General features: G+C 49.7%; 1 protein-coding gene and 1 long non-coding RNA gene across 4 annotated transcripts in view; one reads left to right on the top strand and one right to left on the bottom strand.

Moving 5' to 3' along the window:
• Positions 1-14,128, bottom strand: part of LOC130680056 (uncharacterized) — a 71,389-nt gene that overhangs the window by 10,408 nt on the left and 46,853 nt on the right. The gene's annotated exons all lie outside the window — the stretch shown is intronic.
• Positions 1-14,128, top strand: part of LOC130680054 (NACHT domain- and WD repeat-containing protein 1-like) — a 64,714-nt gene that overhangs the window by 19,978 nt on the left and 30,608 nt on the right. The window contains exons 6-10 of the mRNA XM_057490058.1: positions 6,985-7,188; positions 7,959-8,118; positions 9,834-9,951; positions 10,824-10,982; positions 13,681-13,878. Of these exons, the coding sequence (XP_057346041.1) occupies positions 6,985-7,188; positions 7,959-8,118; positions 9,834-9,951; positions 10,824-10,982; positions 13,681-13,878 (839 nt within the window). The remainder of the gene's footprint in view (positions 1-6,984; positions 7,189-7,958; positions 8,119-9,833; positions 9,952-10,823; positions 10,983-13,680; positions 13,879-14,128) is intronic.

Below are 14,128 nucleotides of genomic sequence, written 5' to 3'. Positions count from 1 at the left end.
CCTAGGTAACAAATAAACCAGGTGGCTTAAAACAACAGAAATGTGTTCTTTCCCAGTTCTGCAGCCAGTCTGAAATCAACGTGTCACCAAGGCCACACTCCCTCTGGTGGTGCTAGGGGAGAATCTGTTCTAGGCTTTTCTGTAAAATTTCTGGTGTTGCTGGCATCTGTTGGCGTTGCTTGGCTAGTAGGTGACTCGCTCCAGGCTCTGTGTCCCACGTCCTGGGGGAATCTTGATGCTCTGAATTCCCCTCTTCTCAAAAGGACCCAACTCATGTGGAACCCTGGAGGAGAGCAGGTTTGGGGTTTGATAGACACAGTCCTGAGCTACCATCGTGTATGTACCCTCCCCCTGACAACCAGCAATCCACTTTCTATCTCTATGGATTTGCCTGTGGTCTTGCTTTTGTAAAAGGTTTACATTGTAATACTTTCAAATTCTAAACTAGTTAAGAACTGCTGGAGTGCAAAGAATTCCCATACATCAGGTTTCTCAGCTTTGATGCTACTGATATTTGGGGCAGGATCATGCTTTATGTGGGGGGTCTGTCCTGTGCACCATAGGCCATCTATCTGCTGGATGCCAGGAGTACTCCCATTGCTTGGGACAGCCAAAAATGTCCCAGGACATTGCTCAGTGTCCCCTTGTAAGTCCAGGGAGAGGAAATCCTGGGGCAAAATACCTCTAAAAACCGAAATCAGTCAAAGGGAGAAATAAAGTTTAAAACTCGTTTGTTGCTTACAAACTGCAGTCCAGGGCCATCTCTCTCCTCTGCTCCTGAAGAAGCAAGCAAGCCAGCAAGCAAACCAGCCCCTCCCTTTAAACACTCAGGTTCAAATATGCTCTCGGTTGCCGAGGTAATTACCCATTGACCTGGAGATGACCTTCTCTCCACCCCTGAGGATATGCAAATGCACTAAAGCCGGGAGATACTCTGGAAATGTCACAATTTTACCCATGGCCCTGCAGGCAGAATAGGCCCTAGTTGAGAACTACAGCCCTACATTCTTCCCCCACATCCCCAGTTGGTCTGTTGACTTTCTCTTCTCTCTCTTTCTTTCTATTTTTCTTCCTATCTGTCTGTCTGTTATCTATCCACCTATCCATCCACCCACTGAGTTATCTATTGATCTATACACACACAGTTTTTCCCGGAACCATTTGGAATTCACAAGATCATTCTCTTTTACCCTTAAATAGGTCACATATTTCCTGAGAACAAGGACAACCAGAACCCCGCATCGCCAAGAGACAGTCATAAAACCCAGGAAATGTATCACAGATGCAATACTATTATTTAATACACAGTTCATCATTAAGATTTGCAAACTGTCTCAAAACTGTCCTTTATAGCTGTCCCCTTCACACCCAGTCCAGGTTCCCAACTGGGATCACGTGTTGCATTTCGTTGGCAGGTCTCTCTTGTCTCATCTAATCTGCAACATTGTGCCATCTGTCTTTGTCCGTTTGAAGAGGACAGGCCAGTTATGTCGTAGATTGGTGTTCCTTGACTTTCAAAGGGTAGAGGCGCCTTGAGCCTTGTTTCTGAGTAAAGACTGATTCAGTGGGTCTGGGATTCCTGCGTTTCTCCTGATGCTGCCGGCCCAGGGACCACACTTAGGATGGGAGCTAGTTTGCAGAGTGTCCCTCCCTCTGGGTTGATGGGATGGGATCACATTCAGGTTAAATCTCAGTGTCCTTGTTGGGTATGGCATTTTTTTTCCCCACTGTAAATTTGCCATGTTCCCCTTTGTAATTAATAAGCAATGCATAGGGAGATCTCAGAAAAAGTCTTTCAAATGCAACGTCCCTGAAGGATCAGCTGCAATCCTGTGTCTCCATTTCATTCCGTGCTTGTAGCATGGGAACCAGCAGAAAGCACAGGAAAATCCAATTCCATTGTGTTTATAGCATCTGAAGGAATGCAGGCTTCCATGAGCTTGCTCAGAGAAAGCCTCAGGTGTGTGGACTCCAAGAAACCTGGGTCATGATGGTCAGGAGTGATTGCTCAGAGACTCTGGGTGTGGATGGTTAGTCAGAAGTAATGAGCAGGAGAGGACTGTGTTCATCACATGCACCCAGCAGCCCAACTCCCTCCCCTGGGAGGCTGGGAGGGAGGCCAACTAGCAGACGCCTGGGAGACAAGGCTTTGCCTTCATGAAAATGACCATCCGAAAACACCCGAGCCCATCAGAGATGCAGAATAATGCAGTTTTGCCGTCTCAGTTTGGAAGGCAGTCTGTTCTTTTGCTCTTTGTCTTTCACCACAAGTCAGTCAAGGTGGCAGCAATCAGTCCCATGTGGGGGACTTTTTGTTTGTTTGCCAGGAGCAGAATCTCACTCATGCTGGTGCACAAGAAATGTGGGCTCTTTGCCAAGGCCACAGGAAGAGGTTGGGGAATCCAGGGCCAACCCATTGCTGACTCCAGGGAGCACCCCCCAGATTTCATGTTGTACCCCACATTTTGCAACTGGTGCCCCAAGACTGGGGACCCTGACCTGGATTCTACAAGAGTACAAAGACAGACCTTGGAATGTTCTAGGATAAAGGGCCACCAGGCCAACCAGATGACACCTACGTGGAGGAGGCAGGGTTGCCATGGGAACTGGGAAGCCTGGGGAATGAGGGCGGTCTCTCATCCCCTCTCCTGCTGGGTCCTCTTTGCATATTGGTTTCTGTTCTAGGCTCTCTCTTTCTCCCCTCCCGAAGGTTAGCTGGCCTCAAGCTTCCGTCGGCACCATGGGCTCCCATTTCGGGAATCTTCCATCTTACTCGCTCGTTCTTGAGTCCTGATTCCAAAATCCAGGGACACAGGAATCAGTTGGTGTACGTGGATCCACGTCTGGTCCAAGTCACAGAGCTGAGAGCATCACAGGCTGGAGGAACCCTCCGCCTCCAGGTTCTGGCCTGGATTGCAATAAGCAGGCTTTGGCAGCACAGGAAAATGGCCCTGCCCAGTGATTGTTCACAGGTCCCTTCTGGGTCTCCTGCTCCTTACTGTAAGTTCTTGTTGGTGAAGCCTAGATGGACCAGGGGCAGAGGGGGCATGCCCCCAGATCGGCAGTGGTCAGCACCGAGCACAGACAGTACGATGCTGTGGGTTCCTATGTATATGAAACATCCAGAACAGGCAAATCTGCAGAGACAGAAAGCAGGTCGGTGGGTGCCGGGGGCTGGGGGGAAAGGGCGTGTGTGTCAAATCATGATGGTAGCTCACGGCTGTGTCTGCCCAAATATCTTGCCCCCAAACCTGCTCCCATCCAGGACTCCCCATTTAGGAATGGGATCACCGTCTGCGTAACCAGGAGCTGTTTCTGTCTCCTCTCCTTCCCCCTCCTCCTTCCAGAACCAGCAAGTCCTCTTGGCTCTGCCTTCAAGACATCCTCAACCAGCCATTCTTTCCATTGCTACCGTCCCCACGTTTGCCACTGCCTTTCCCACCCACACGATTGCCCTGCCCTTCACTTTTCTGCATGTCCCTTTAATCTCCCACAAGCCCCTTCCCCAGAGAGGCAAGAACGAGACTTTTTTAAAAGATAAACTTTTAATTTTTGAATGATTTTAAATTTACAGAAGAGATGCAGAGGTCCTACGGGAAGTTCCCGTAGACCATTCTCCTTGCTTTTCCTAATGCGACACCTGGCATAACCAGAACACTGCTGTCAAGATGGGGCCATTAACCTTGGTGCCTGACTATGAACTCAACTCTAGACTTTACTTGGATTTCACCAGCTTTTTTCCCATGAATTTTTCTGGTCATACAGCCAATTTAGGATTCCTCACGGCATTTAGCAGGCTTGAGATTATTTAATTGCAGTAACCTTCACTTAATGTAAAACCTAAAATTTAAAGGATACAATTCAATGGCATTTAGTACATTAATAGTGTTGTGCAGCCATCACCTCTGCCTAGCTCCAAAGCATTCTCATCCCCCCTGAATATACTCACTGTTCCCCGTTAGCATTCACCCTCCAACGCCCCTCCCCAAGCTCCTGGCAGCCATTAATTTACCTTCTATCTCTACGAATTTGTCTGTTCTGGATATTTCATATAAATGGAGTCATAGAACATGTGGTCTTTCGTGACTGATATCTTTCACTTAGCATGTTTCCAAGGGTCATCCATTTTGTAGTACATGTCAGTACTTTGTTCCTTTTTATGACCAAATAATACCCTATTGTTTCCATGGACCACTGTCTTAGTCCATCTGGGCTGCCATAACAAAAATACCATAGACTGGGTAGCTTATAAACAACTTATTTCTCACAGTTCTGGATGCTGGGAAGTTCAAGGTCAAGACACCAGCAGATTGGGTGTCTGATGGGACCATTTTCTGGTTCATAATGGTCTTTTTGTCCTCACATGGCCAGCTTCTTGTCCTCAAGGGAGCTCTCGGGGGTCCCTTTTTAAAAACATTTATTTATTTATTTATTTTTCATTTTTTATTTTGGTATCATTAATATGCAGTCACATGAGCAACATTGTGGTTACTAGATTCCCCCCCATTATAAAGTCCCCACCACACACCCCATTATAGTCACTGTCCATCAGTGTAGTAAGATGCTATAGAGCCACTACTTGTCTTCTCTGTGCTATACTACCTTCCCCGTGCCCACACGTTATGTGTGCTGATCCTGATGCCCCTTACTCCCCTTGTCCCTCCCTTCCCACCCACTCTCCCGGGTCCCTTTCCCTTTGGCAACTGTTAGTCCATTCTTGGGTTCTGTGATTCTGCTGCTGTTTTGTTCCTTCAGTTTTTATTTGTTCTTATACCCCACAGATGAGTGAAATCATTTGGTGCTTGTCTTTCTCCACCTGGCTTATTTCACTGAGCATAATACCCTCTAGCTCCATCCATGTTGTTGCAAATGGTAGGATTTGTTTTCTTCTTATGGCTGAATAATTTCCATTGTGTATATGTAGCACATCTTCTTTAGCCATTCATCTACTGATGGACACTTAGGTAGCTTCCATGTCTTGGCTATTGTAAACAGTGCTGCGATAAACATAGGGGTGCATATGTCTTTTTCAAACTGGGCTCCTGCATTCTTAGGGTAAATTCCTGGGAGTGGATTGGGGGTCCCTTTTATAAAGGCACTGAACCCATTCACAGGGGCTCCACCCTCATGACCTCATCACCTCCCCACCTCCAAATACCATCACCTTGGGGATTGGGACTTCAACATATGAACCCGGGAGAGACACACGTGTTCAGTTCATGTTGACCATATTTTGCTCACCTGTTTGTCCATTGATGGACATTCGTGTGGCTTCCACCTTCCCGCTACTATGAATAATGTTTCTCTGAGCACACATATACAAGTTTTGGATTGAACGCCCGTCCAGAGTGAGATTTTAAAATCATTAATCAGACTGAGTTTCTTGCCAAGATTAAACTCTTCCAGTGGCTTCGCATTGCTTTGGTAAAAGTGTCCAAACTCCTTACCAAGGCCTGCTGGCTCTGGCTGTGTCCCATCCCCCTGCCTGGAGCACCCTTGCCCAGATTCCCTTGTGCTGGCTCCCTCCTTCCCACATGTTCTCCGCTCTGATGGCACCTTCTCAGAGAGACCCACCTGCTCCAAGAATCACCTCTCTCCCTGCCCCTCATCTGTTGCTCTCTTTCATGTGACTTGGTTTATCTTCCTCCTAACCATTGTTACCCCACCTCTTTGTGTTTTTGTTTTTTTTTCATTATTTCCTACCTGGCTCTGTGCACTAGAAGGTAAGCTTTCTAGGTGTCTAGCTCCCTTCCTCTCGGGGTTAGCATGATGCCTCGCACAGAGACCACACTCCGTGGATAGTGCTTAAGCCGATGTGCCAATGCTCTATGCATGAGTCGGCGACCCTCCAGGGTGTGGCTGTCTGCTTCTCTGAGAATGAATGGGCTGGCCTGGCCTCGGCCCAGAGGGCCCCATACAGGGACGTGATGCTGGAGAATTATGGGGCTATGGCTGCTTTGGGATATCCATTTCTTCTGGGATTCCTGTCTCGATCAGGGAGACAAGCCAGTAAATCTGAAGCAGCAGGAGATGATCCAAGCCCGGTTTGTACTAAGGGTGTGTCAAAGAGTGGCAAAGAAGATTCTATTCTGGAGAGCAATTTTTGAGGAGACACAGGACCCTACATTGGTTCTATCAAGTAGACCCTGATGGTGTGTGGCCCCCAGGAATTCCAGTTTGGAAAAACATATCAAGAAGAGAAAAGCAGGTTGTAGAGATGTCCTGGCTACCCCAGTGGAGGAGGTGCTGGTGATACTATAGAAGTGATTCTCAAAGATGAGATGAGTTCATAGACAGGATTGCAGAGACCGATGTTAGCATCCATCTTGTTGCCTCGGAAAACCCCAGGGGAGCAGGTATTCTATACACAGGAAGAATGTGGCGAGTGTTTTGATCAAAATGAAGCTTCCATCAGCATCAGAGAATGTTGGAAAACCTAATGGGGGTCTGCCTCCTGTGAGGTGCAGGCAGAAGCCAGCCTTCCTCTGAAATGAATTCCGATGGTTCTCCATCTCTGATGAAATTGGCAGGCACGTCCCACAGTTTTCCAGTCTGGTGCCCATAGGTACTAGGATGCCGGTTCCAGTCCAGCACTGCAGCTTTGACCACTCATCCTATGTAAGGCCTCTTCCTTTCTCTAGCTCAGGCCCAGAAACAGGAGGTGGGCTGCAGTAGGCCCAGTGGGCTTCTGAATTACTTTCCTAAGTCACCTCCTCTCTCCCTGCCTGTGCTTGCTCTCTTATCTAAGGTTGGGGAGGGGTTGGTTCACAGTTCTGCAGGTGTGGAGCACAGAAGGAAAGATCAGGAAGGATCTTCCATGATGGGTACAGCAGCAACCAGGCTGGGCAACTGCGGGTTTGAACGCTTCGGTGATCTGCAAGACACAGTGCTGCTGGCCATGCCTCTCTCCCTCCCCCAGCATCTGCATCCTCCAAATGCTGGAGCCACCGGTGTGCTCCAACGTCCTGTCCCTCCTCCCCACAGGCAGGGGCTCTCAGAGGCAGAGCTGAAGGATGTCCTGTCGTTAGATGATGAGGTCCTGCAGTCCGTGTACCGGGACTGGACCCCTCCCAGCAAAGAACTGCTGCGTTTCCCACCCCTGCTGTGGGTGAGGCTGCGTCGCGATCTGGGTAACTATTTGGCCAGGCGGCCTGTGGATGGCTTCACACTCCTGGCCATCGCCCACAGGTGGGTCCACTGTGGGGGTCAAGTGTACAATTCAGACACATTTAGTGCATCACAATGCTGTGCAACCCTCGCCTCTAAATAGCTTGAAAACATTCCCATCACCCCCAAATGATACCTCATCCCCCAGCAATCTCTGTCCACCTCCCCCAGGCCCTGGCAACCACTGATCTGCTGTCTCTGTGCATTTGCCTGTTCTAGACATTTCATGCACATGGGATCACATGACGTGAGGTTTTTGTGTCTGGCTTCTCTCACTCGTCATGATGGTTTCAGGGTTCATCCACACTGTAGCGTGTGCTCATGCTACATCCCTCGTTACGGCTGAGTCATATTCCACTGCGTGGATGGACCCCATCGGGTTTATCCATTTCATTTATTGATGGACACGTGGGTTGTTTCTACCTTTTGGCCCTTGGGAATAGTGCTGCTGTGAACCTATATGTCTAAGTTTTTATTTGGGCACCTATTTTTCAATTCTTTGGGGGATATAGCCAGGAGCAGAATTGCAGGGTTATACAGTGACTTATATTTAACTTATCGAGGAGCTCAAAGCTTCCAGTTCAAAGTAAATTTGCTTAAGGGAAAAAAAAGGATGGTCCCATTTAGAGGTAAATGTTAAGTAACAAAACAGGTGGCCCGCCAACCCAGTGAACATCCTGAAAATGGGTTAGGATGGAGCTGCATTTGGAACTGCGTCCTGGGAGGCCAGTGGCCACCTCCAGACTTGCCAGGTCCCCCAGGCCCCATCAGCATATGTCCCCTCTCTGCAGACAGCTGGCCGAGGTGGTCCAAGAGCGCTACCTGTCTGGGCCCGACAGAGCCAAGAGACATGGCGTCCTGGCCGACTACTTCTCGGGGGCCTGGAGCCAGGGCACCAAGAAACTCATCACCCTGCCACTCGTGGGGAAGCCCCTGAACCTGGACCGTAAGGTGAGGCACCCTCCGGGGCTCCTGCTTCCCCCTTTGCAGTGCCCACCCTGCTATGCACGCATGGCCGAGGCTGCCCGGCAAGGACCACCCATCTCCTTCCTTCCCTCGTTCCCACCCCGATGCCCTCCTGACCTCCTTCCCTCCCCTTCCCTTCCCACAGAGGGGGTGAGGACCTTCACCATCACCAAGCATCATTTGGGGGTTGGGAGCAACAGATGAGGGTATGATTCCCCCTGACATTCCAGAGGTGAAGAAGTTCACGGCATTCAGAAGCATATCCGAACTGCCTCCAACTCCTGGTATCTCATGGTTTTATTTCACTGAGTCCAGTTCCTCCTGAGCACACCAATTTCCTCCCCGTCTTTTTGAGGGGCACTTGACACACTGTGAAGTCCCTGGCACGATAGGATTTTCCAGTCTTTGGCTCCCCACATGAATCGCTGACATTAAAAATAACATTTGCTTTGTTTTTTAGTATGGAAAGTGATCTGTGATGGTTCTGGAACACAGAGAAGATCGAACCGTGACATAAAGACTGCCCACAATCTCTCCTACCAGGAAGACTCTCCCACACTCCTTCCCCCATCACTAGCCACACATTTCCTTACAGCTGTTCTTCTCCTGTGCCTGCCCGGGAGCTCTCAGACCTGGCGTCCTTAGCTTGCATGTCATTCCCTTGGTGTTTTGTTTTGGTTTTGCCTCTCAAACACCTCAGGCTCAGCATAAATGCCTCTTCCTTCAGGAAGCCTTCTGGGATTTCTTCCCTTCTCTATTGCTTATTCTTTTCTCCTCGCCCACTTCCCTCTAAAACAGAACTTGAAAACATTTTTTAGTTTCCAAATCATTTTAGATTTATGGAAGAGTTGCACGTGGAGGGGGCAGAGAGTGCCTGTGGACCCTCCCTCAGTTCCCCCTAAGGTTGGCATCTTCCGTGAACTGTAGCGCAATGAGTTCAACTAGGAAATACGCAGTTAAGTCTTCTTTACAGTTTGATTTTTTCCTTTTTTCTTTATCGTCCCTGCTGGACAGGAGAGGCCAGAGACAAGGCCAGGCCTGATTCTCTTTGGTGCTGCCTTTTCTCCTCATTGGCGGCTCAGAGACTCTCTCCTCTATGGCCGAACCCTTGCAGGCTCAGCCTCTTCCTCTCCCTCCGGGACGTGTCTGTCTGCCTCCAGGGTCGCCCAAGCCTGCGGACCTCTTGCTACAGTCTGTTCTTCTGGGGAATGCCCCGACGATGCAATCTTATCGTGCCTGCCCTCTAACACCTCCCTAGCTCCCTGGTGCCCTCCATCTCCAGTGTGACCTCCTCAGCCTGATATTCAGTGCCTTCGAGCTCTGCTACCTACAGCCTCTGCAGTCGCATTCTCTGCCATGATCCCCCACTCTGCTTTATGATTCAGCTCTTCCGAACCTCTCACCCGGCTGTCTCCCACCTCCTGTGCATGCCCGTTCCTTTGCCCTGTGATGTTGTCGTTTTCTGACACATTTCACCAGACAGACTCCTACTTACCCTCTGAGGTCCAGCAACAATGTCCCTTGGATTCCCTGAGCCTTAAGCCCCTCCCTCTGCCCCAACCCATTGTGTGTGTTCTGTCTGGAACTGTATTCCCAAACTCTCCAGCTTCACCAGGTGCCCAGCCTTGCCCATGTCTGTGGAGGGAATGAATGAGCTTGTGTCATAGTGGCCTGGCTGCCAGCCCCCTCCTCCTCTGCAGGTGGCCCCTCAGCCCCTGTGGTTCTCAGACACTGTTGCAAACCTGAGGAAACTGAAGGAGTTGCCCCATCACCTGCTCCACTCGGGCCGCATTGAGGAGCTGAAGCAAGAGGTTCTGGGTAAGGGCTGCACCCATCCCAGGAGGGATCGAGCCCCGTGCTTCCACCTTTTGGAGCTTGGGAAGAGTAAAGGGCAAAATCCTTGGTCCTCTTAAGGCAGGTTCTCACCACGGGGACATTCTGTCCTCCCCCCCACCCAGGGGACACTTAGCAACGTCTGGGACATCTTGATTGTCACAATGGGGAGGGGTGCTACTGACATCTAGTGCTAGTTGATGTGGCAAGTGAGAAGCTCAGCCTTAGAATGAGAGACTCTGTCATCTAAAATCTGTCATCTATTATCTGTCATTTATCATCTGTCATCTATCTTTAGATCTATCCATCCGTCTATCCATCTATTTGTATATCATTTCCATCTCTGTTTATTTACCATTTTTGTATATTTTTCTATGTATGTATGTATCCATCCATCATCTAGCTAGCTAGCTGCTGATATACTAATCATCTATCTACATACATCTAATCTTTCTATTATTTTTCTCTATCATTGATAGCTATCATCTTTATGCCTACCCATTCATCATCTATCTATTCATCCATCTTTCTGTCTGTCTATCCACCCATCTATATATTTGTCTATCTGGCTATCTATCCATCTGTTCATCCCTGTGATTCCCAAGCAGGGTGATCCTGCCCCAGAAGGGACACTTGGCAATGTCTGTGTTTTTGATTATCATGACTAGGGAGATGCCACTGGTATCTGGTGGGTGGATCCCAGGAATGACACTCAGCATCCTAGAGTGCCCGGGGCAGCCCCACCCCAGAGCATGACCTGGCTCCAAATGTCAGCAGTCCCGAGACCAGAACCTGCCTCCCAGGATGATTGGAGGGAGGTGTATGCTCCCCATAGCCCACCCTCCTCCTCTCCACAGGCAGCATGAACTGGATTTCCTGCCGGGGCGTTTCTGGGGGCATCGAGGGCCTGTTGGATGACTTTGACCTGTGGGCCCCTCACGTGGACTGTCCCGAGGTCGGCCTTGTCCGGGAAGCCCTGCAGCTGTGCCGCCCGGCCGTGGAGCTCCTGGGCATGGGTGAGTTGGGCTGGCTAGTAGGGGGCGCCCCTCTGCACTGAGCTCTAGAAGCCCACTCTCCAGCCGGACTTTCATTGACCCACACACCTTTCCTGTCCACACCTGGGGTGTCTACTAGCTCCAGTGTCTAGAATTTTGAATTGAACATGGAAGAACTTCTGAATGAAGACTACTGAAGTGGTGCTCATGCCCTAGCCCCAGCCCAGCACCTTTTTCTAGAAAGGGCCAGGTAGGAAATATTTCTGGCAAAATCAAGGAAATTATGCCACTATTAATATCAAGACAGAAAACACACTCCTATAGACGTTTTATTGATGAAATTCAACATACTGTGATAATAATTGAGCACTTTTTGGTAACTCAGGTCTACTAATGGCAAAGAAGAAGGGAAATTCATGCTCTGGGGAAAGCATTTTGCTTAATCGGGGTTTAGAGTCAGTGTTTGCTGTCATCTGCCCATTTTCCATCACTACGCTGTTTCCCTCATCTTCACTCTTTATTATTTCTGCTGGTTTTCTTTTGCATCATCTGTCTTCTCCCCTGGACCCTGAGCTCCATTCTGTGCAGGTAGGGGCCTGATTCACTTGCTTCTGCCAAATTCCCATTCCTACCACATAGACTGATCCTAGCCAAGAGCGTGGATTTTGAACCCCCCTGTGTTGATTCAAATCTGGGCTCTGCCACTTCCTGATAGTGTGACCTTGAAAGTTCCTTTCCCTCCCCACCCTACCCCTGCCGTTTAGCTGTCATTTTTCCCATCTGCAAAATGGGGATGCTGGTCGACCCTCTACTTAGAAAGGGTATTTGAGTCAATTCATGCAGACCCTGACTCTGGTAGCATCTGAGGGTCCTGTTACTGTCACATGATCATGTCAGTATTGTTGATGTGAGCAGCTGCTGCACTGAGCCTCAGCTTCCATTATCTGCAACATGAAGGATTGAACTAGAGCATGTCTACGATCATAACCACGTGCAGGATGCTGGTGTCCACCATCGATTACACCTTTCTGGTGCATTCATGCCCACTAGGAGTTAGAAACCTCACAGTGAGCAACTTCGCAAGAAAACAGCCTTGGGCACAACTACCCAGTTGAAGGGAAGATTTAAAAGCGTGTTCTTTGCGTGCATCCCTTGATTGACAACTTGCGGCTCACCAGCACGAGGAGGTGTGGGAATGACGGTCACAACTAGAGGGCGCAGCTGGGCAGCCACGCGCTCTCCGCAGTGCCAAGTCAGCATTCCTGGTTTCTCCTGTTGCCTCAAGCTCCAGGAGGACCGGATGTGGAACCCTTTCTGACTGTGCTTTTGTTTTAAAGGCTAATATTTTGTTCATTGTGGGTTTGAGTTGCACTAATTTTGATTTTTGAAAAATTGCTTTGAACTAGTATCTATCCTGATGGTTGAGCTGTTGGTGCCACTTTAAATTTTGCACCAGTGGAGAGTGGGGCACTCACCGCTCGCCCTGGCCCTGCCCCACCTCACCCTCCAGTAAACCGAGGCACAGGGCACAGGCCGCACAGTTAGGGCGAGCCGAACAGGGACAAAATGAACTGTCTGCCTTCAGGGTTTCTGGTCTGTATTTCATGTGGAAGTCAAACTTCCTGAGTGAGATTCCTGCCTCCTACCAGCTGTGTGACCTTGTACAAGTTACCTAACCTCTCTGTGCCTCAAACTTTCCCCTTTATAACGTGGGGAAACAATGATGATACCTCTGTTGTGGGCAGAAATAACTGGCTTCCCAAAGACGTATTAGCTTTCTAAACCCTAGATGTGATTAAGTTAAGGATCTTGAGAGGGAGCGTTTATCCTGGATTTTCCAGGAGGGCCGCAAGCCAAGGAATGCTTGGAGCCCCCAGATACTGGAAGAGGCCAGGAAGGCTCCTCTCTTAGAGCTTCTGGAGAGAGCACAGCGACGTTGACGCCTTGATTTCAGACTTCTTGTCTCCAGAACTGGAAGAGAATAAAGTTCTGTTGTTTTAAGCACCCAGATTGTTTTGTTAACAGCAGCCAGAGGACACTAATATACTCAGTAACTAATGAGGTATTTATTGAACAGATACTTTTGGGTGTCTGTGATGTTCTAGGCATGAGGAGCATGGCAATGAACAAGACAGACATCATCCCTGTTCTCAGGAAACTCAAGGTTTAGGGTTGAGGGGGAGGCTGGGCCACCAAATAAACACACAAAGAAACGTTAAATTTCAGCAGTGCTGCGACCTGAGTTTGGCAGGGGTGGGGATGAGAGGTTTGGGCTGGAGAATGCTTTTTGCAGAAGTGAACTTGCAGCTAAGATAGGGCCATGGTCAGCACGAGCAGGGCATGGAGGAGGTGGAGAAGGTGTTCCAGGCGGAGGGAACAGCATGGGCAAGGGCACGGAGACTGGAAACCACCTGGTTCATTTCTCCCTCACGTAACAGTCCAGGCCTACGTAAAGGTGATACAGTGTCTCCTGGGTGTCAGGGACCTAGATGCTTTCAAGCTTGTTGCTCTGCCGTTTTCAAAATGAGGCTTCCATTTAATTGTCCCAAATAGCTGCTTCAGCTCTTGCCATCACAACGGCATTCCAGCCCGTGAGTTGTGGGAAAAATAGGGACTAGTGTGTCTGGGGAACAGAGAGGGAGGAAGGAAAGGATGACAAGGGGGATGCTAGACCCAGGCAGCAGCGCCCTGCCCCTCAACCTGCATCCCCTTATTGCAGAGAAGAGCATCCTGTATACAGAGCTCCTGGCCAGACTGCATTTCTTCGCCATCTCGCATCCAGCACTGGTGGGACAGCTGTGCCAAGAGGCCCAGAGCTGGTTCCGGGTGTGCCCACATCCTGTGCTGGTGCCGCTTGGAGGATTCCTCCAGCCCCCAGGAGGACCCCTCCGGGCAACCCTCACTGGCTGTCACAAGGGTGAGTCTCTCTAGCATAGCAGACACCCTACCAGGCCTCCTCTTGCCTGTGGGCAGTGTATGGCAGGTGTTTTGGGCTACTCTCTGGGGCTCCCCTCTGCCAGTCAGGAGGCACCAAGGGTGCCATCAGGGCCTGCCCCTGCTGGCTCAGCCCTCTCTGTCTCGCAGGGGCTGTAGGTCACTAGTATAAATACTGCTGATGAGCCCAGAAATGTGTGGGGGATGCCGACTCCCTCTGGGGTCTCAGTGCT

The sequence above is a fragment of the Manis pentadactyla genome, chromosome 12 (assembly GCF_030020395.1).
Source record: "Manis pentadactyla isolate mManPen7 chromosome 12, mManPen7.hap1, whole genome shotgun sequence".
Classification (NCBI taxonomy): Eukaryota; Metazoa; Chordata; class Mammalia; order Pholidota; family Manidae; genus Manis; species Manis pentadactyla.
The sequence above is the reverse complement of the archived record's forward strand: the minus strand, read 5'-3'. Positions and strand labels throughout refer to the sequence as shown.